Consider the following 23,358-nt stretch of genomic DNA (forward strand, 5'->3'; position numbering starts at 1 on the left):
CTACACTGTGCCACATGGATCTATCAAAATTGCATAGGCGTAGGATTGGGTAGGGATGGTAGGGACACGTCCCTACTCAGCCCCTTCTGTATTGTCCCTACCAATATAGTCTGAGTGGGCGGAAGTTCGCTGCAGAGATCAGCCTCTCATTGGGTGGAATGAGCCAGCTGAAGTCCCGCCCTACCACCTCCAGTTGTGTAGCAGTTTTCACAGTCCCCACAACTTGTTGTGAGTTGTGTCACATAGTCGACAAACGTCCTTTACTAACTTTTGCGATGTTTGATCTTGCAGGGATGGAGCCATTTTTCTGCCATGGTTCGTGTCCTGTAGGCGATATTTTTGTGAGCGTGTTACACCAAAACCTGTTTCCCCCTGGCAATATTTTTGCAAGCGCACCGTTGCTGTGGCACCGCCAAGAACAATTGTGATTGGTTGAAAGAAATAAAAAAAAAGCCAGGGCGTTTTTTTCTCCAATCTTAAAGTGAGAGTCGGCCCAGCCAGACCTTTGTTTTCTTGAGAAAGGTCTGGTGAGCGAGACTACTACCAATATAAACACTGGCTGTCAGCGTCCACTCAATATGGTACACAAAGGGTTAACAATCTTTGGTTTCTACCATACGTCCCGCCTCTAACCTCGTATTGCTCATCGATTGGCTCTACCGTTATTTTGGTAACGTGTGATTGGTCCTCCCCAGCGCCGCTCTCTCCACTAACTTTGTGGGTGCGCGTCACCGTACAGCTCACGGCAGTTTGTGAAGGAACAATACATACACACGCGCCACCGTTAGCGCTCCACACCGGAGTGCCGAGTGTGAACGGTGAGTCGGTTGGTTCAGTAAATAAACTAAAAAAAATTGTATTTTCTGCCAACACCTGTTGATGTTAGGCTAACTGAATGGCGTTCCTTGGCAACTCTTTGCTAGTCAATGAGATGCTAACAAGCTAATACTAGCTGAGCTAAGTTTGGCAACTATTAGATCAATATTATTGCCAGAGAACATGAAATTCTACTTCACATGCTCCATCAGCAATCATAGATGTCATTGTTTGTCGTAAGATGACATGATAGAAACAGTCTGAATAAATAAAGTGTAAACACTATAAATAATAAATAATAGCTCCTTCATTGACAGTCTTCAGCATCCATGGTGTGTGAAGGAGAGACTCCAGGAGAATAGAGCTCCACTGCTCCCAGTAAAAACACCAACACTGAGTCATATTTATGTAATAGATATTGGGTGTAAGGGCAACATTTTGCACACAGTTGTATTATAATGATTTTGGAGCATTTACATTTTTGTTGATTTATTTTTTTTATGTTTAACATGATGAAGCTGACTAACTTGTGTTGACATTATGGCTGTTCTTTAGCCTATATACATTCAGATGTTGTTTAATGAATTACACAATTGTAAAACATACAGTATGTTTTCCTCAGGCTACAACAATCAAAATCTATGACTGTTGCATCTCAGATTGTCCCACTGTTAACATGTCTTGCGTCAATATATTTTTTGTCAGATGACAAGTAGGAGAGAGACTGGAGGAGATGGAGGAGGAGAGGCAGGAAGGGAGACAGAAGGAAATGGAAGAGAGACAGGGGGAGGTAGAGGAGAGACAGGAGCCTCACAGGTGAGATTGAATCGTGAAGGATATATGTTGATAGTGAGATTCAGCATTGTGACTAGGGGTAAGTAAAAATATTGATTCATGCATAATATATGTTTTTACCCAATATCAATATCAATTCGGATCACTATTACCAACCCAACTGCAGACTGCAGGCTGGTATTGAAGTTACGCCCTTCGGAGTATACTGTTTTTGTTATTATTATAGTTTACCCTGGGAAGCACATACGGACAGATGTGGTGAAGTTATCAGTGTATATTCATGTAACTGATAACATTAGAGAATACATTAACCAAGACATTCTTGTATTTAGTGTAGATGTCTAAATATGCATTATAAAGCAGTGATCAGTTTCACATGACGTGAAATTGCATTAAAAAATCATCAACATACAGGTCGCCGCCATGGAGCACTTTTATGTCCCTACCAATGTGACGTACGATGCAACAGCTTCCCATACTGAGTGCGCAAGGATACTGCACAGGTTATTACTTCCCCAACTGTGAAGCACGACATAGAGGGTCACATTATTAAATACGTAGTTTTGTGGACACTATATACTGTGGTGTGTCTGTGTGTGTGTTTGCTAGCTGCTAGGTTTCTCACCTGGCAGCTGCAACTCCGCCACTATTTCCATCCATGCTTCTTCCTTCTTTACGCGGTCATGGTAGGAGCTGGAGGACACATCATACAGGCAAGGCCTCTGCTGCCACAACCACAAGGTTTTCCTCTGTGCTGGACTCCCACAAATTTCTTTTAGCATGTTTTGCCTCCATGGCAAGCTGCTATCCGTCTGTTTGGGTTTAGGGCCAGTGTGTCATTTCATGCTGCATTTCTATTGGTTGGTTAGTAGACGTAGGTCGTAACAGCAGTCACACAGTGAGATCATCCTAAACTTTTGACACTGTCAGAATTTTATCCCAGGCTGTCTTTGATCACCAAACTGTGACAACGGCCATCCTTGAACCTCTCTCACTGGACCGCTGTTTTAGAGCCATGACCAAAGATATCACTGCGTTTCTTTCACATTGGTCATCTTTTGTCTGGGACAACCCAAAATCGCACAGTGTATTCTGGACTTTACACACAGCTTGTGCGCACATTGTGCAACCCCCCCTCCCAGCGGCTGCTCTCAACAACAGTTTACATGGCAAAGACTAACAAAAAACTGAATACAAAAAGCTCGTTTTTACTTCAGGCATGGTGTAGTGGGTGGGCCTAACGGGCCTGGGCCCGCCCACTTGTATAAATGGCCCATACTCAATGAGTTTAGTTTAGTTTGTTAGGATCCCTATTAGCTGCAGCAAATGCCGCTATTCTTCCTGGGGTCCAACACATGCATACAATTACAATACACAACAATGCATAAAAAATCAAAACAAGCAAACAAAAAGAAACATAGTAAACCAAAACACACTGCACAGACAGTACAGTTATTCATTATTGTAAATTATATAAGTGGCCCTTCATTAACCATTTCACTTAATGTTCCCAACACATTTCCAAATCATATATTTCTCCGTCTTTGATCAGTATATAAATATTATAAATTGCATTATATATGAAACTATAAACCATGTTATAAATTATATTACACATTATGATATAATCATGCTATATATCATATCAATATTAACGTCACCATGAGGCAATCATGCCATATACCATACCATATCAGTATCAACATCACTATCAGGTTGATACTAATTATACCATGACATAATCGTACCATAAATACCATACTGACATCAATGTCACGACTATATAATCATACTATACATCATATCAATATTAACATCAATAGTAATATTAATATCAATATTAATAACAATACTTACAGTAATAATAATAATAGTAATAACAATAATAATAATAGCATATATACACACACACACACATATATATATGTATATATATACATACACACACACACACACACATACATATACACATATATATATGTACAGCATATTTATTATGTTCATTATAACTGGCTCCTACACGTTTAGTCGTATCTATTAAAAAGATGCTGTTTTAGCAATAATTTAAATCTAGTTTTACTGTTTTTCTGTGTAATGTGTCTAGGGAGTGAGTTCCATTCATACATCCCTCTGTACATGACTGTTGGTTTGATAGTATTTGTCTTGACTTTCGGTGGAGTGAAATTCCCTGAAGTAGCATGTCTAGTTATGTAATTATGTTTGTCTGTACTGAAAGATGAGTTCTGATATAAAATTAACAGAGTTTACGTGACAGAGACTTTTCTAATAAATAGTAATAATGACTAAAGCAATCTATACTTTACAAATACCTAATTCAGACTCATGCATTGTAACCACATTAATTCTATAATTACAACGGAGTGCTATGCGTGCTGCTCTATTCTGTATCATTTGTAATTCCTTCATCATTTCTGCTGTGGCATTAGACCAGAATGCTGGGCAGTAGTCAAGGTTTGACAATGTTAAGGCCTGAGTGACTTGTTTTCTGCCTCTGATGTTTGTAAAGTCTATAAACACAATGATTGAACAAATGTTACTATTTCTGTGTGCACGCTTTGTAATTAATAACATGGTTATCATAGATTAGTTAGGCTAACCATTAGCTGTTAGCCGTTAGCGGTGTCTGTAATAACTCAATAAATGGTCCGTGAAAAAAAAAATTTTTTCCAGCAGATGTCTTAGTTACAACATGATTGAGCTAACTGGAGTAGTTTCATGTCGTATCCGACAACGGGAGGCTTTTAACGGATGACGATCCTGATGTTAGCTTTGCTGCTAGTGTTAACGTTAGCTGTCCCTGTCAGCTGCAGCCACTGATGCTTTCTAGACATCGTGATTTCCCAAAACTGAATAAATACCACACACAGCAACACAAAACTGCTTTGCTAGCTCAATCATGTTGTAACGGCTGGATGGTTGATGCGTACATGCTGATTCGGGTGCTATCAGAGCCGATCCGCGCATCACTATGGCTTAATGATCAACTCAGTCAATTAAAACAACCAGTCCTGTGTTAGGAGTGTATGTCGCTGACAGAGAGAAAGAAAGAAAAGGGAAAAAAAGATAGAAAAGCAGCGTACACCTCACATATTTATTTCTCACAATTGTGCACACGTTTGGCTGGCATGCAGAAGCACCGTCTGTGTGTCTGTGTGTCGAGGGTGCTGCTCAGGTAGAGAGGCTGTGTAGCCCGGTGTGTTTTTTCGCTGATTCGGTTCTGCAGGTTCTCTGCTGGTACACTGGAGAGCTCCGGTAAGGGAAAAGCATGAGGGAAAGCGGCCGACCGGAAGTCACGCACAAAAACATGGAAGTTGATCACTATTTACTTCCGTGTTTGAAAATAAGGTGGATAGTCTAACATGTCACAGATTTTACCGAGATAAATATTATTGGCACTTTGTGGTCTGTAACAACAGCCAACCAATATTGGCTTTAAATGAGGCAGATGTATTTGTAGCCAAAGCACCTCCACGTTGTCTTGATGACCAGGTTGTTTCTTCTTGATTGTCCCTCAAAATATTCCATTTCATCCTTTACAGAGATTAGACTATCACATCTTCATGATGTTGGACTGCATCGCATCGCAATGTTCTGTATGTTTTGCTTTGTCCGTTTTGATGTGGTCAACTTCCTTCTGTGTAAATTGGATGCTTGTTTTGATCGCCTGAACTTCTTTCAATATAAGATCCAGTCTTGTGTTTGTTGAGTCCATGATGATTTTACAAAGCCTTTAAAGTTATCTTGTTGTTGCTGTAGTAGCACAGTGAACATCTTTTTCTGCTGTTGGAGTAGCTTGTTTACCTGTGCGAGCAGGACATATTCTTCATCCGGTTTTAACTCCACTTTTGGCTTTGGTGGCATTTGGATTAAGCCAGTGGTCCAACCAAGCAGGCACAGGAATCCCAGACAGCAAGCAAAAGACAGCTCGCAGCTTATGGCTGGAGTTACACAGCACACAGCACCTGGCAATAGGTAAGATGACCAGGTGGGGAGCAGATAGCCAGTAGGCTAGCTAGCAGGCTAAGCTAGGCTAGCAGACAACTCCACAACACAGACACTTCACTCTTGAGTGGATGTAGAACTTCACCCCTCTTTGAACTCACTTGGGTCCCTGCATTTGGTAGATTTGGAGAACATGTCTTTTCTAAACTCATATTAAGTATTAAAATTAACATTTAAATACACAGTAACGGTGGCTTTAAAGTCAGTCTAGCTCACACAGCAGTTGATCTCTCTCTCTCTCTCTCTCTCTCTCTCTCTCCCTGCAATCACCTTGAACAAATAATAATCAAGCCAGCCCATTCAAACAGGATGGTGTTTTAACAATCTGACAGCCCACCAGTTTTTCTGATGACTGATGCTTCTTATAGCAGATGACTCTCCTTGCTGGGGATAGGTGCATTTTGAGTATTTATTTTTTTTATACATTTTTTGTTTATAAATGTACAGAAATAAGATGGCTCTTCAGTCTTTGTTATTCATTTAGATTTTCTAAAAATGTTTTTGGTCCTGAATAGATATTTCTATCAGTGTCTGTCATTAGTTTTTCTTTCATAATCACAGATTCAGTTAATTGTTTTACCCTCTTTTTTTGAAAAGCGCTTGGATAAAACCTTAGAAAAACATGTAAAATGTATTTTCTGTGATATTGTTATCTACTTTGAATTTAGACAAAGTGAGGATTCATGATTTGAGCCCCTTATGTTTTCCAGCTAATTTGTCCTAGTTCTAGTCATCTGCAGCAGCAAAATATTCCGGTGAAGATAACAAAGAACCTTTTAATTGAGTGTGTTGAAACTTATATAACTCAATAACAGAAGCACTTACAGTGATTCTGACTGTTAAAGAAAGAACATCTGTTACCTTCCAGATGAGATCATGCATGTACATGCACAAAAAATAGAACAGGTACAGCTTTCAGTTTACTTTGGGTATGCCTTGGACAGATAACAAAACAATTAATAACCATTTGCATTTTTAAAGCTGCAATCAATGAAATGAGGAGTAGCTACATAAAATCCTGTAATCAGTCACCAAAATGTGTGTGCACCTATGTCCGGGAAATTGCTGCTGATTTCATCATCTGTCAATGGTGCATGTGACACAATTTATGTCCTGGGTCTTTTTAGGTATCATTTTATCCTTGAAGTGACAAATTACCTATGGTTGCATAGACTGACTGATGGACTAAACTTACATACACTTACATAAAGACCACAACTACTACTGTTAATTTGCATATGTAAAAACATAACACAAAACAAAACAAAACTTCCACCAATTAACAGTATGGTTTGTCATCTCTCAACATTTTTGATCTCCGCTGTGGAAGTGCACCAAACAGGCACATTAAAGGAATAATTCATACTTTTTTTTAAGTGAAGTTGTATGGGGTTCTTATCCACAGTCAGCGTATTACATATAGTAGATGTCAGTCTGCACACCCTCAGTTTGGAGAAGCAGGCTGGAGTCTGACAAGGAAGCTTAGTAATGTACTGCTGTAGAGGGGTCAGCAACAAAATGTATGTTAGCCACCTAACTAAAGTCCCACCTAAAAAACATTATAATTTTATCAGTTTAAGTTTATGTTGTATTTGGAGTATTTTCACTGCTTTATCTTGTCAGACAGTGATTTCCAACGGGAAAATGATTGAAGCCAGATTCCACTTAGGAAAACAGTGATTTAAGATTGCTAAACAAAGGAGCTGTTGATCCAGCACTGCCTTGATCAGTTATTTTGTTTATGCCAATGGAGTCTGGTGGCTTTGACGGGGACATAGATGAGGAACTGAAGCCTGTGCCCATCTGAACAGGCTGTCTGATTAAAAGGTTGATATTTTAGGTGGGTGTTTTTTTACGTGGCTAAAATACATTTTGTTGCTGACCCCCATCCACAACTCATTCCTGTTTTTGTATTAGTACCTCATACACCACTTAAAAAATGCAAACTATCCCTTTAAGAATAAAATGTGTTGAGTAATGTTCACCACCAGATGGTGACAGAGACCTTTGTAACACCTTGTGCTGCTAAATAAGTCCTATTTGAATGTTGTAGTTAAACATGGATTATGACTGTTGTGTTAACTGCACAGAGGATATCAGGGTGAAGATGTGTCAGTATATAGATTGACATACTTTGTGCTGATGCAGTGAATCATCATGGAAACTACAGCCCACTGTTAAGTGTCAGGGGAACGAGTTCACACAAGTCCAGCCGAGGCGTGGTGATCAGTCATGTAGAACAGACAATGTCATAATCCAGATATCATATTTCAGTCTGGGTTACTACTGTCTCTTTCACATATGCAAATTCCCAATAACACTCTCTCTGTTTCCCAAATATCTGTCTGGATGTAAATTTCAGTCAAATCAATCCATGTTCACATGCTCCCTCACTTATCAGATATCTTATCTTCATAGGGCGGGGCAAAGGGAGGAATGTGTGTGTGTGTGTGTGTGTGTGTGTGTGTGTGTGTGTGTGTGTCCATAACAGCAGAGCCTAAAAAGTGACAGAACTGGAGGGATGACTGTCAGTGACAGCAAGGCGAAGACGAGCAGGACAGGGCAGAGCATTTTGACTCTTTCTGCTCTGTGAATATAACCTAACGTGTGTCGCAGATCTACTTTTTTTCCATGCTGTTCTAAAACTCCCACAGTAGGTATATTTTTTTCTATTATATTTTAGTTTCATATCATGTAATTCAAACATGGGAGTATTGTACCCAGTCATATGTGGTGCTTATTTCCGTTCAAAAGGTGCTAGCAGGGTATGTGATTTACAGCTCTACAACACAAACAGCTCTATGTTTGTTTTGTTTTGTTGTCTGATTGTTTGTTTTTTATGTAGACTAGATTCTCATAAGATACTGTTTCTTGTCACCACCTATCTCACTGGTAATCTCTGAATATATCTCGCATTAGGAATTTATGATCAGACTGGCTGATATTTACAGACTAGAATCATTTATTGATGTGTATATACACTCTGGTGTCAGTTTATGTACACCTACTTGAACATACAGTACAGGCCAAAAGTTTGGACACACCTTCTCATTCAATGCGTTTTCTTTATTTTCATGACTATTTACATTGTAGATTCTCACTGAAGGCATCAAAGCTATGAATGAACACATGTGGAGTTATGTACTTAACAAAAAAAGGTGAAATAACTGAAAACATGTTTTATATTCTAGTTTCTTCAAAATAGCCACCCTTTGCTCTGATTACTGCTTTGCACACTCTTGGCATTCTCTCCATGAGCTTCAAGAGGTAGTCCCCTGAAATGGTTTCCACTTCACAGGTGTGCCTTATCAGGGTTAATTAGTGGAATTTCTTGCTTTATCAATGGGGTTGGGACCATCAGTTGTGTTGTGCAGAAGTCAGGTTAATACACAGCCGACAGCCCTATTGGACAACTGTTAAAATTCATATTATGGCAAGAACCAATCAGCTAGCTAAAGAAAAATGAGTGGCCATCATTACTTTAAGAAATGAAGGTCAGTCAGTCCGGAAAACTGCAAAAACTTTAAATGTGTCCCCAAGTGGAGTCGCAAAAACCATCAAGCGCTACAACCAAACTGGCACACATGAGGACCAACCCAGGAGAGGAAGACCAAGAGTCACCTCTGCTTCTGAGGATAAGTTCATCCGAGTCACCAGCCTCAGAAATGGCAAGTTAACAGCAGCTCAGATCAGAGACCAGATGAATGCCACACAGAGTTCTAGCAGCACACCCATCTCTAGAACAACTGTTAAGAGGAGACTGCGCGAATCAGGCCTTCATGGTCAAATAGCTGCTAGGAAACCACTGCTAAGGAGAGGCAACAAGCAGAAGAGATTTGTTTGGGCCAAGAAACACAAGGAATGGACATTAGACCAGTGGAAATCTGTGCTTTGGTCTGATGAGTCCAAATTTGAGATCTTTGGTTCCAACCACCGTGTCTTTGTGAGACACAGAAAAGGTGAACGGATGGATTCCACATGCCTGGTTCCCACTGTGAAGCATGGAGGAGGAGGTGTGATGGTGTGGGGGTGTTTTGCTGGTGACACTGTTGGGGATTTATTCAAAATTGAAGGCACACTGAACCAGCATGGCTACCACAGCATCCTGCAGCGACATGCCATCCCATCCGGTTTGCGTTTAGTTGGACGATCATTTATTTTTCAACAGGACAATGACCCCAAACACACCTCCAGGCTGTGTAAGGGCTATTTAACCAAGAAGGAGAGTGATGGAGTGCTGCGGCAGATGACCTGGCCTCCACAGTCACTGGACCTGAACCCAATCGAGATGGTTTGGGGTGAGCTGGACCGCAGAGTGAAGGCAAAGGGGCCAACAAGTGCTAAACACCTCTGGGAACTCCTTCAAGACTGTTGGAAAACCATTTCAGGTGACTACCTCTTGAAGCTCATGGAGAGAATGCCAAGAGTGTGCAAAGCAGTAATCAGAGCAAAGGGTGGCTATTTTGAAGAAACTAGAATATAAAACATGTTTTCAGTTATTTCACCTTTTTTTGTTAAGTACATAACTCCACATGTGTTCATTCATAGTTTTGACACCTTCAGTGAGAATCTACAATGTAAATAGTCATGAAAATAAAGAAAACACATTGAATGAGAAGGTGTGTCCAAACTTTTGGCCTGTACTGTATATGCAGTCTAATAATAGAGCCCTGCCATAAATCCTATACTGTTTGGTTTGTTGTTGAAACTGTTTTAAGTTGAACTGTTATATTTTATGTTGCTATAGAGTTTTAGTACAACACCTGACAGGGCACTGCTGCAGGTGTATACACTCTCTCCAGGCACATAAAGGAGAACTTCACCTACTTTCTAAATTTGTTGTTATTCCTGTGGTCTAAGACAGTCCAAAAATATTAGTAAACATGAACAACTTTTTCCCCAATCTAAAAACTAGTGTGCTAAAACTCAGATCTGTGATATCATAGAGTATAAAGTCTGGAGCTGCTCCATAGACAATGAATTGGAAAAAAAAATATTATAGATGACACTGAGCACTGAGGGGAATGTTATAGACCTAATCACTGTGACGTTGTGCTAACAACAATCACTTCCAGGTAGACAACTGGCAGTTGAAGTCCAGAGATGTGTTTTATGGTGGTATATAAAACAAACGACTGGGACGAATAAGGCAAAATGAGATAAAATGAAATATTATGTTATGTGATATTACATTAAACAGAAAATATCAGAGCCAAAATCTCACCGTCTTTGTCTAAGAGTCGCCACGCCAGTGAATATACAGGTGAAATGAAAACCACACCCCTGTGCCAATTACAACTACTGGAAGTGAAAGTGACCAAACGAATGTGTGCAGCCTAAACAAATAAGAAACAACAAGGTTAAATACACACTCTGGCTCCTGCTGTGTCAGTGGAGTCTGGTGGCTTTGATATAACGGCTTCAATTCCCAGTTAGAAAAGACTATCTGACAGCAAGTGGTGAAAATACTCTAAATATAACAATATAAAGTGTATAAAGTGATAAAGATTTTTTTTTTCATTGGTGGTCCTTTTTAGGAGGCTAAAATCAAACTAACTGAGACAGTGTTTGCTGAGTAGCTACTGAGTACACAACACAAGGATTTTCTGCCCACAAATTGTTGCAAATAAACATTGTGATTTGGTCTATATGGGTAAGTTTTCTGTTTCAGAACTGAGAACACTACAATGGAATAAAGCTCATTTGGGTATAAAAAAAGAAAACAAACATTCCTCAGATCCACAAAATCAGTCTCCAGTCAATGTCTATGGAGCAGCTCCAGACTTAATACTTGATGACATCACAAGTTTGAGACTTCCTTCTCTTGTTTATGGCTTTGACAAAGAGTAGCTCATGTTCACAAATACTGATTTAACTTTTCCAGGCCATGGAAATAACATACTGGAATTCTAAATTAGGTGGTGTTCCCCTTTAAGTCAGCCCAGTGAGAATTTATACACAACTCCATGATCACGTAAATATAATCTTTATTAGCAATCTCTTCCTGCCTAAAAAGTACCGTTTAGTTTATGGTATCAACCTCTGGGAGGTGCCAGACAAGAGACAGGGAGGAAAAAATATGGAGACAAATATACGCCCACAATGTTGACGTATAAAGAGGGACTAAAAATCTTAAGCATGGAAAAGCAGAGGAAGTACGAAAAACTCCTCTGATTAGTGACCATATATGCAGTTTCCAGTTGAGGGGGAGAGCGATGACATCAGTGATGTGTCATGGATATATTTACTCACATGTCTGTGTTCATGTGCAGACACAGTGCTGTGTTTACCTCATCAAGGCAGTCAGTATAAGGGGATGTGGCTGAGTGTGTGACCATGGCATCATACAAGAATACAATTGAAACACTACATCTGAATAGGCAGATTTTCCTTCTAAAATGATGACATGTCTGCAACTCCAAGTGTACAGGGTCATGCTTGGTCTCTGAAAGGTGATCGACTGAAGTTGTTTTCTCCAACATTCTCCAATGCTTCTGTCATTGAGTTATAGAAGTTTGCACACACTAGAGTTTTTTCTTTGTGTGTTTGTTTTTTTCTCCACATGAATATTTTCTTGAAAACAAAAGCCTGCAGATAAATAGGAACAGGAAAGGGATCATAGCATGAAAGCAGATAATAATATCACTTTCTAAGGTTTTGTCCAGGTGCTTTTATTAAAAAGGAGGATTAAACAATGTACTGAATGTGTGAGTTAGAGTGAAAAACACAACAATCGAGACATAATGTCTATTTAGGACCTTACTGTATATAAAAACACTTCTAGAAAATCTAAATAAGAAAATCTGAGTTTTTCTGTGAGACAGAGAAGAGCCATCTGTTTTTTATTTCTGTGCATTTATAACAGTCTATGCTGAAAAAAAAAATGCACATCTCCCAGCTGAGAAGTTCACAGGCTATAAGAAGCATCAGTCATTGGACCAACCAGCGGCCATGCCGTCAGATTGTTAAGAGGTTTTAATCACCTGAAAATATGTTCTGCAGTGGTACGAATAATAAGAATTTACAACCGAAAAAGATCAGTGGGAAAAAGCAGTGGAAATCAAAATTCCTTCTAGGTCACAGACTCTGAACTAAGCTCCACTGCTCTCTTTGTGTTACATCATATTTTCTGAGCCAGTGGTGTAGCGCCAAATTCTGGGCCCCATGCATAAGCAGTCTCAGTGGGCCCCCAAGCTACCTCTCTTGATCCATGTCTCTATCACAAACCATTTGAATTTTTCCTACAAAGTCAGTTTGCTTTCCTTTCTTTCTTTGTTTTCTTTTTTGGAAAATAGATTTGCCTTTTTTGGGGGAAAGACATGATAGTGTGTGTTGGTGCTCCAACAGCCTCATGAGCATCACTTAGCTCTGACTGTGTTTAGAGATGAATCCTATAGCGTCCGCCAGGAATGAGTCCTAAAACCCCGAAATGACCTAGGATCTAGGTACCATATCTGAAGGGTTACTTTTGGTTCCAATGGTCCCATAAAGAAAGTGTTTGGTGGAAACAGGGATATAATGTCAAGAAACCGCTCAGAAAAGGGGTGTCAGGGGGAAAGTGGGACTGATTACCCAGGGTCCCAACAGGAGGGGGGCCCTTGAAAAGCCTCAAATGAAAATAATACATTTTATTTGGAGGCGCCTTTCAAGTCACCCAATGTCACTGTACAGAGCATAGAAGATAAAAGATCTGTAAAACATCATTAAAATAAAACATCAACATAAGAACAAGTGTAGTGCACAGTGTCCAGTTAGAATGAATTATGTCAGTTTGAACAGGTGCGTTTTGAGTTGGGATTTGAATGATGTGATGGAGTCTGACTGTCTTATCTGTGGGGGAAGGGAGTTCCAGAGTCTGGGTGCAGAGCAGCTGAAGGCTTGGGCACCCGTGGTACTGCGGCGTAAGGTGGGGATGGTGAGGAGTCCAGCAGAGGAAAAGTTTGGTATTGTTTGCAGATTTTGGTATTTCTAAGTAATCAGTGCCATAACTACTTTAGAAATGGATGAATTAGAATAAATGCAGTTCACATAATCCAGTCGAAATTAATATATATATTTTTAAACGCTTGAGGATTCACTCATTACTAAAAGTGTGTGTCACCCAGTGGAGACAATAAAAACGAATGGAATGGTCAAAGTTGTCATACTGAAATTGAAGTTGTGCTGATGGATTCGCGTTGTTGTCAGCTCATGCATTGAGTAACATTACAAGTAAACGTTAAACCTTTAAGGTTGCCGGCAGTCGGCCCAGTGAATTAAGTTATTTTTTCTCAGACTAACAGCTGTTGCTAGAGGCAGCAAAACATCCTTTCATTTTATAGTTACAGTTTACTAATGTATGTATGTAATGTATGCACGGTATGAACAGTGGTTACATAAGCTTCATAACCAGCCACACTTCAGCCCTGAGCAAGAGTGACTGTCCACTATTGACAAATCAATGGACTGCAGTGTTTCTAGTTCCACCTTTTAGTACCAGATCTGTGTGCTAGGTACCCCAACAGAAGGGGTGACCAATAATGGGGATGGTGAGGAACTGTTCCCTTGGTACCATCCACAACTTTTCCCAGTGGAAACAGAAAAAAATGCTTATTTTTTGAGGTCATCCTTTTTGGTTTGGTTGTTCACTTAAAAGTGGTTCATGTAGTTTCTTACACATTTGCTTATTAGTTCTCTGTTGCACATTTTCCGGGGATTTTTATTGGCTGGTTTGCTGCCAGTTTGGTTTTTCATTTGCGCACTCTGTGCCACTGCAAAACAATACAAATTTGTGCAGTTGGGTTAGGCCTGATGACACAATAGACAAACACTGTATTAGCTCTGCTAATGTCAGCCTGTGTTAGCATAGCCGACAAACTAGGTATGCGATACACCCTCAACTGTTACCAGCCAAACTAACTGTCATTTAAAGCTCTCCACTGCCAAAGGTTACCCTCCCTAACAGGAGAACAAGATTCCTTTGTTATTCAGAGCTGTGTGTTTCAACACACGAGCTCAAAGCTAACAGGTCTTTCAGCAATTAAAAAAAAAAACAGTGCAACTTACAACCAAGTGCTTCCACTGCTGCCAGCTCCATGCTTACTGTTTTTTTTTCCTCCTCGGTGACAGGCAAACTTTGGTTTGATGGTATAATGGCTGCAGTTACATGAGTACACTGCTGTGGATACAGTCTGGGCAGATAGGCTTTTCATCATGACTGCTATCCATTAAGGGAGATAGAGTTGAGGTTAAAAAACAGCATCTTGACAAATAAGGTTTGATTTTTACTTTCCCTTTCAGTTCATTTATGTGTCCTGGTAGTCCAGGAGGAGACGTAGAGAGTGCTTATCTCAATGAAACACAGATTGATAGACACATAGATAAACATTAAACCTGACAACAGCATGCTGGTCTCAGTTGATTCTAAAGCACACGCTGACTGTATTACCCAAGTAAGTGAAGTTGCCCAAGCTGGTATGTGGTTAGACCACAGGAACAGAATTTGATATGTTTCTCACATCAAAGGGACAGTGTGCTGTAAATCTCTGGTTTTCCAGAGAACATGCCCGGACTGGCCCACGGGAGAACTGGGGAGTTCCCCGGTGGCCTGACCCGCAAGTGGTCTGCTCTGGCCTGCCTGTCTTTTTTTTTTTTTTTTTAAGGCACGCTGCACAGCCTGTACTGCAAACTAATACTATTACTACTATTATTTTGAAATATTACATAAGGCCACAATGACATAACTACAAAGCCTACTAAATAATAGAGAGGTTTTTGTTTCTGGGTTCCTGCTACCCCCCTCCCCAGCTGATTACACTTAACTTGCACTCTGTGGGAGATGGATGAGTTATCCGACGTCACGTGAGCCCCAAAATACACTGTATTGTTATCATATCAAAACAACAAAAGCTCTCTGGTGCCCACTCAGCTACCAATACACTACTGAGAGGAGTGGATATGAGAGAAAGAACATAAAAAAAAATTATATCAGAGTTGTCAGGAGGAGAGCTAGTTATCATTACCTCTAAGCAGCTGGTGGCTGTAATGAACAGCTCACAGAGGTTGTACTAATTTACACTGTGTAGCGTTCAAGTGTATTCAGTAAAAATGAGTATTTGGCAAAGTAAATTATAATGTTCTCATGATGTGTTCAATGTAAAATACAGCTTTGAGAGAGAAACTTGAATAAATACAACTTATTCTGCTCTTGCTTTGTTCAGGTTAGCTTAGCAGATAGCTAACATTAAATCCTCAAAATAAAGACTCAGGAAACCGGAGTAAAGTTGAGGCCTTTTAGTGAAGATTATATATATATATATACATATATTTACATATATATACAGTACAGGCCAAAAGTTTGGACACACCTTCTCATTCAATGCGTTTTCTTTATTTTCATGACTATTTACATTGTAGATTCTCACTGAAGGCATCAAAGCTATGAATGAACACATGTGGAGTTATGTACTTAACAAAAAAAGGTGAAATAACTGAAAACATGTTTTATATTCTAGTTTCTTCAAAATAGCCACCCTTTGCTCTGATTACTGCTTTGCACACTCTTGGCATTCTCTCCATGAGCTTCAAGAGGTAGTCACCTGAAATGGTTTCCACTTCACAGGTGTGCCTTATCAGGGTTAATTAGTGGAATTTCTTGCTTTATCAATGGGGTTGGGACCATCAGTTGTGTTGTGCAGAAGTCAGGTTAATACACAGCCGACAGCCCTATTGGACAACTGTTAAAATTCATATTATGGCAAGAACCAATCAGCTAACTAAAGAAAAACGAGTGGCCATCATTACTTTAAGAAATGAAGGTCAGTCAGTCCGGAAAACTGCAAAAACTTTAAATGTGTCCCCAAGTGGAGTCGCAAAAACCATCAAGCGCTACAACGAAACTGGCACACATGAGGACCGACCCAGGAGAGGAAGACCAAGAGTCACCTCTGCTTCTGAGGATAAGTTCATCCGAGTCACCAGCCTCAGAAATGGCAAGTTAACAGCAGCTCAGATCAGAGACCAGATGAATGCCACACAGAGTTCTAGCAGCAGACCCATCTCTAGAACAACTGTTAAGAGGAGACTGCGCGAATCAGGCCTTCATGGTCAAATAGCTGCTAGGAAACCACTGCTAAGGAGAGGCAACAAGCAGAAGAGATTTGTTTGGGCCAAGAAACACAAGGAATGGACATTAGACCAGTGGAAATCTGTGCTTTGGTCTGATGAGTCCAAATTTGAGATCTTTGGTTCCAACCGCCGTGTCTTTGTGAGACACAGAAAAGGTGAATGGATGGATTCCACATGCCTGGTTCCCACTGTGAAGCATGGAGGAGGAGGTGTGATGGTGTGGGGGTGTTCTGCTGGTGACACTGTTGGGGATTTATTCAAAATTGAAGGCACACTGAACCAGCATGGCTACCACAGCATCCTGCAGCGACATGCCATCCCATCCGGTTTGCGTTTAGTTGGACGATCATTTATTTTTCAACAGGACAATGACCCCAAACACACCTCCAGGCTGTGTAAGGGCTATTTGACCAAGAAGGAGAGTGATGGAGTGCTGCGGCAGATGACCTGGCCTCCACAGTCACCGGACCTGAACCCAGTCGAGATGGTTTGGGGTGAGCTGGACCGCAGAGTGAAGGCAAAGGGGCCAACAAGTGCTAAACACCTCTGGGAACTCCTTCAAGACTGTTGGAAAACCATTTCAGGTGACTACCTCTTGAAGCTCATGGAGAGAATGCCAAGAGTGTGCAAAGCAGTAATCAGAGCAAAGGGTGGCTATTTTGAAGAAACTAGAATATAAAACATGTTTTCAGTTATTTCACCTTTTTTTGTTAAGTACATAACTCCACATGTGTTCATTCATAGTTTTGATGCCTTCAGTGAGAATCTACAATGTAAATAGTCATGAAAATAAAGAAAACGCATTGAATGAGAAGGTGTGTCCAAACTTTTGGCCTGTACTGTACATCATATAAAAAATACATAAGAAACTTTTGCACTATCTTTTGATATTGTATTGTATTTTGTGCTTCAAGATTTTCTATTATTCTATTTTTTTTAATTATATTTAGACTATTTGATGTATCACTGAGGTTGCATTTATGAATGATCCATATTTGTATTGTTTTTAATGTTAATCTGAACCAGCTGGTTTCTGTTAAAAGGGACATACGCCAACAAATCATTTAGCGCTGAGGACGGCTATGAGCTGAAACGCGTCCATTCGACTGCTGCTGTGCAATCCACTATATTAAAAAGTATTATACTTATTAGTGAGTGCTGTCGGGTTTTTCTGCTTTGCTGTAATTTTTTGAACCGGCACCCAATTACACTTTGAGACTTTTGAGTCAGCACACCAAGTTTGCTTAAGACTTCTTCATACACAACAGTACTAGCCAGCCAGCCGTAACCTCCCCAAGACGGCGGCGACGTTGATGCACAGTAGCCACAGGAATGAATCATCTAATGATTATATAAATCTATGTTCTCAGTAGTCAGAAACAACAGGAAGCGCCTACAGCAAGACAGGAGGGTAAAATATAAGAACTCAAATACAATAAATGTTTACACCACTAGGGGGCTCCAAAGCAACACAAAAAATGTGTGGCAGAACACAACTGTTTCACTAATGTTTTCACAGCACTATAAAATAGATAATATGGAGGAAATTATGATGTATCACATATCGTAAAAAGGCTTTTTGCTCATTTTTTTCATAAATGTGTATTTTTGAATTTGTGCTCATTCAAAGGTAGTGTAATGAAGGACTGAATGACTTTAAATTTCTTTACAGTGTGAATATATGAACACGAAACGTCCAGGTACTATGCCTTTGTTGCCCTTCTTATTAAAATCCAATTATGTAACACCAGGAGTCTGTTGAACCAAATATGAGTCACGGCAGAGTACACTGGCTTTCTACAGCCAATTATTGTTCAAGAAGATTCATCACTTGTGATTATGTTGGTCATGTTGTTGATATAACTAACATTTATCACCTTAATTGCATATGATAAGGTTTTATTTTGTTTCCTTAGCAGCGCAGTAGGTTTGTAATTGATCACTAAAGATTAACAAGCTGGACGATTACAGAGCTCATTACATTAAGTCACTGTATATGAGGAAAGGGAGTGCTGATTTATCAGCTGCCTACTGACAAAGACATGTCTGTAGGTCATATCACCATCACCACCATCATCAACACCACCACTGTTGTTGCAAATCTTATCCACAGAGATGGGGACTTGAGTCATTGTGACTTGGACTCGAGTCGCTGTTTTGATGACTTGTGACTTGACAAAAAATAAAAGACTTGAGACTTGACTTGGACTTGGAAGTTAAAGACTCGGGACTTGACTTGACTTGAGACACGATGACTTGAATGACTTGAGTGTTATTCACATCATGTTTTCAGTTAGAATATAAAATTAATAAATTAATTTAAAAAATATTGTTGATTACCCGGTAAGAGCGCAGGCTAAGAATGGCGTTGTCATGATTGGATCACTACCCTGTCAATCAGTCATGCCCTCTCTATGTACCTTGCGTGTTTATTGGAGAAACACGCCCTCTTATATCAGATAGGCATCAACATGTCAGCGGGAGGGGTAATTTATTTATTTAATTTATACTAATTTATTTGCTAACATTAACCCCAGAAAACGTGAGCTAACATTCTGACCGGTTTATCACAAGCTGGACATTTTATGAACGAGCAACACAGGATTAAATGAACTAAATGGGTGATTTTGGCCGCTGCCTTGGTTAGTGTGTGTGTGTGTGTGTGTGTGTGTGTGTGTGCGCGCGCACATAGGGGTCGTCCCTGCAAAGTAAACATTGCAGCAATGAAGTCACCTAAAATTTGGTTAAAACTGAGTAACCCAAGTAACTGTTGAGTTAGTTGTAAAGTTAAGCGAATACTGTTTGAGATGGACTAAATGAAGTAATGGTTTTAAAATTGAGTAATTATTACATACTAAAACACTAGTAAACAAAGTAGATATTCCTTAAAAACAGATCATGACATAAATATGGATTTAAAACTTAGCAAAGTAAGTAAATATAATTTAAAATGGAATACATATGTTAAAACAGTACATGAAATAAATAAGATTTTAAAATGAAGTAACTTTTAGTTAAAAACAGCATATGAAGTTGATTTGGGTTAACAGCTGAGTCAATGAGGTGTATATATAGCTAAGATCAGATTCTCCAGGTAAAATTACAATAATAAGGTGACTTGACTTGGACTTGACTTGACCTATTACAGGACTTGACTTGACTTGACTTGACATAACCTGTGGCTTGACTTGACTTGACTTGACTTGACTTGCCCAAGAAAAAATGACTTGGGACTTACTTGAGACTTGAAGGTTAAGACTTGAGACTTACTTGAGACTTGCACATGTGTGACTTGGTCCCATCTCTGCTTATCCACTCAGCATGCATAGACAGACACCAGCACAGAAGATAACAGCTTTCAAACAAGAACAAGCATGTACGCACCAGAACCTCCAAACCCTGACTGATTTTGATCACTCTCCATTCTCTTCTTGTCTGTCTTTTTTCTGTCAGAGCAAAAATGTCAAATACGACCCCCACCTCAGCCGCCTCAGAGGGACAGCTGTTCTGTCCCCTGCTGCAGATGATGAAGGAGCACAAACTCAACAATAACACACAGGCCAATTTGGTGGTGGTTTGCATCCACGGTCTGGTCTCCTGCCTGGGAATTTTGGAGAACGCCCTTGTCCTCTGGGTGGTTGGTTTTCGCTTGCAGCGCCGCACAGTGGCCTCCGTGTGGGTGCTCAACCTGGCCATGTCTGACTTCCTTGCAACCCTGACGCTGCCCCTCTTCACCTTCTACCTTTCCTCCTCACACAGCTGGGAGCTCGGCAGCCTACTTTGCAAAATACAGGCTTCCATCTTCTTTGTGAACATGTTTGTGTCAGCCTTTCTACTGGCAGCCATTTCACTGGACCGCTGCCTTCTGGTGGCAAAGCCAGTGTGGAGCCAGAATCACCGCTCAGTAGCAGGAGCGTGGAAGGTGTGTGTGTTGGGTTGGCTGTGGGCAGCAATTAATACATTACCTTACTTCATGTTTCGCTCAGTGACTGAGAAACTGGATGGGAGGAAACTGTGCTATCATAATTTTGCCTTGTATTCATCCTCTCTGGAGAGAGATTGTAAAGTAAGGCAGGCAGCAACAGCCATCTCCAAGTTGCTGCTGGCATTCCTGTTCCCCCTGGTGGTGATTGCAGGAAGCTACATCCAACTTGTTCTCAGCCTGAGGAACAGGAGCAGGAGAAGGAAGCAGAGTGCCGGCAGGCTCACTGATGCACTGATTGTGTCAAACAAAGATGGGGCATCAGGAGCTATAAATACACCTACAACCACAAAAACCACTAATATCTTTCTCAAGCCTCTGGCCTCCAGGCCATGTTTATCCATGACACCTGCTACCTTGTCCCCTACTACCCCTAATCACACCAATCACAGTCAGCTGTCCCAGAGCTTCACCAGAATGGTAACATTTGTGATTGCAGCATTTGTACTGTGCTGGGCTCCCTATCACATCTTCTGCATCATTGAGGTAACAGCACAATACTGGCCCGAATATCTCCATTTGGTAGAGGTGGGGCTGCCCTGGGCCACAACCTTTGTGTTCTTGAATCCTGTGTTGAACCCCATTCTGTACGCCTTCAGCTGCCCAAACTTCAGCGTGAGAATACGACAGAGTCTGGGAGCACTGTTTGACGGTCTGGTAGAGGAAGGAGGGGGGCTACTGATGGTGCCAGGGAGAAGTTTAAGAGCTCATATTAGGCGGAAGAGCAGCCGAGATGTGAACCTTGCAACACCAGTTTCGCCAACGGGTTCACAATCACCCAGTCATTCACCTGACAGCCAACCACCCTTCCCACTGCCTTCGCCCTCTGATGGCTTCAAAGACACTCACATGGAAAATACCAGAGAGGAATCACAAGATGAGGGGGAACATAGCTGAGACACTGGATTTTGGCTCTATGTTGGATTTAGTGAAATCATGTCAGATATGTCTTAATGTACATGTAGGCCTGATTAAATGGACACCCTCTGACCTATCACATCAAACCCATGGCCACCACGAAATGCATGTGGAACAGGAATTAGTATTATAGTAGTAGTAGTCAGTCCCTCCAGGATTTCGCAGGCTGTTTTTGTGATTGTAGTTGTGAACCTACCCATCTACCTAATAGTACACCCACCTCATCAACTAACACTGCACCACTGATCACAACATCCTGGAGGGACTGAGTAGTAGTATTAAGCCTACAGTATTTTTTTGCCATGCTAGCAGCAGGCTCTAAGGCAATGTCAGTGTGTTGCTCAGTCTGCCCACCATGTTGATCCAGACTGAATTATCTTAATAATTATTGGATGGACTGCCATGACAATTGTTACAGACATTCATGGTTGCCAGAGGGTGAATCTGACTGGTGATCCACAGAGTTTTCATGTAGCAAATTTTGTCTAATACTTTGTTTATAACCAAATACCTACAGAACTGATGACATTCCCATCAGCCTCAGCTGAACTTTGTGTTGTTCTAATTAGCAAATGTTAACATGCTAACACAATAAATTAAGATGGTGAACATTGAAAACATTTAAACATCAGCATGTTAGCATTGTCATTGTGAACATGTTAGCATTGTGATATTTTACGTCAAAGCACCACTGGTTATGGTGAAGAGGGTTATCCCCTGACTTTCCCTCTGGTGCCACTGTGGTGTTGACATTAGTGGTTTTAACTATGATGTCTCAACAACTGTTGGATGGGTTTGGCAGGACAAGGGTTAGCTATGAAATGTAGTATGGAAACTAATGTCAGAGTTCAGAAAGGGGCAGCAGTTGCTCAGTCTGTCGGGACTTAGCTTGGGTTCAAGTCCTGGTTCAAGTCCCTGTACGGTCAAGCACAGAGTGTGGTTGTTTAGCTGGAGTAGCCAGCTGGCCCCCTGGGAACCATCGAGGTGCCCCCAAGCAAGGCACCCACACCCCAAACTGTCCCAGGGGTTCTGTATTATGGCTTACCCTGCACTACCCCTCTGCCATAATTGCATTTGTGTTGTGTGTCACAAGAGGACTATCCAAAAGTTACATTTCAACTGCCTTGTGTGGATTGATAAACAAAGAAATTAAAAGGATAAATTGTATGAACTTTCTATGTTGCTATCATCAGGTCTAAATTTTTAATTTGTCTAACACTTTCTGAGAAAACAACCACAAAACAAATTACCCAAGTTTCAGCTGTACTTCAAATTATACCAGCAAGACATCACCATGTCAGCATTGTCGCTGTGTGCATTCTGATGTTAGCATTCAGCTTAAAGCATTACTATACCTAAGTGCAGCCCCACAGAGCAGAAAGCTTGGCTGTACAATCTTGTCTTCTTGTTCTATTAGGCCACATATCGAGGAACCTACTCCAAAATTTGACTACATGTTGTCATAAAGTATTTTACACAGCACTAAATGGCCTCATGCATGCCATAAGTGAAAATTGCTTTTTTCTGTTTGACTTTGGTGTTAAATTGAAGCACATTTTGTTGTAGTAGTCATTAACTTTTTTCAGTTAAAAGGTTTACTAAAAGGGGGTGTGGCTATGGTTCTGAACTGAACAGACATGTCTGTGTGTGCTCCTGGCAAACTTTTTGAAAAACTTTTGAAATCTATCTTTTAAACGCGGACTTAATCTCCAGAACTT

General features: G+C 40.5%; 1 protein-coding gene across 2 annotated transcripts; it reads left to right on the forward strand.

Annotated features, from left to right (window-relative positions):
* The first annotated feature begins 8,131 nt into the window (after positions 1–8,131).
* Positions 8,132–22,807, forward strand: LOC117255850 (prostaglandin D2 receptor 2). Of its 2 annotated transcripts, none has more exons than XM_033625066.2 (2): positions 8,132–8,287; positions 20,194–22,807. In XM_033625066.2, the coding sequence occupies exon 2, from the start codon at positions 20,201–20,203 to the stop codon at positions 21,617–21,619; it is 1,419 nt and encodes a 472-aa protein (XP_033480957.2). In that variant the 5' UTR covers positions 8,132–8,287; positions 20,194–20,200; the 3' UTR covers positions 21,620–22,807. The 2 variants fall into 2 exon arrangements, with proteins under 2 accessions (XP_033480957.2, XP_078019566.1); XM_078163440.1 differs by having other exon boundaries at positions 8,133–8,291.
* Positions 22,808–23,358: the final 551 nt, after the last annotated feature.

The sequence above is a fragment of the Epinephelus lanceolatus genome, chromosome 3, assembly GCF_041903045.1.
Source record: "Epinephelus lanceolatus isolate andai-2023 chromosome 3, ASM4190304v1, whole genome shotgun sequence".
Classification (NCBI taxonomy): Eukaryota; Metazoa; Chordata; class Actinopteri; order Perciformes; family Serranidae; genus Epinephelus; species Epinephelus lanceolatus.

What these genes read in the sequence shown, in the direction of transcription:
- LOC117255850 (XM_033625066.2), top strand. Translation starts at nt 20,201, where the DNA reads ATGTCAAATACGACCCCCACCTCAGCCGCCTCAGAGGGACAGCTGTTC.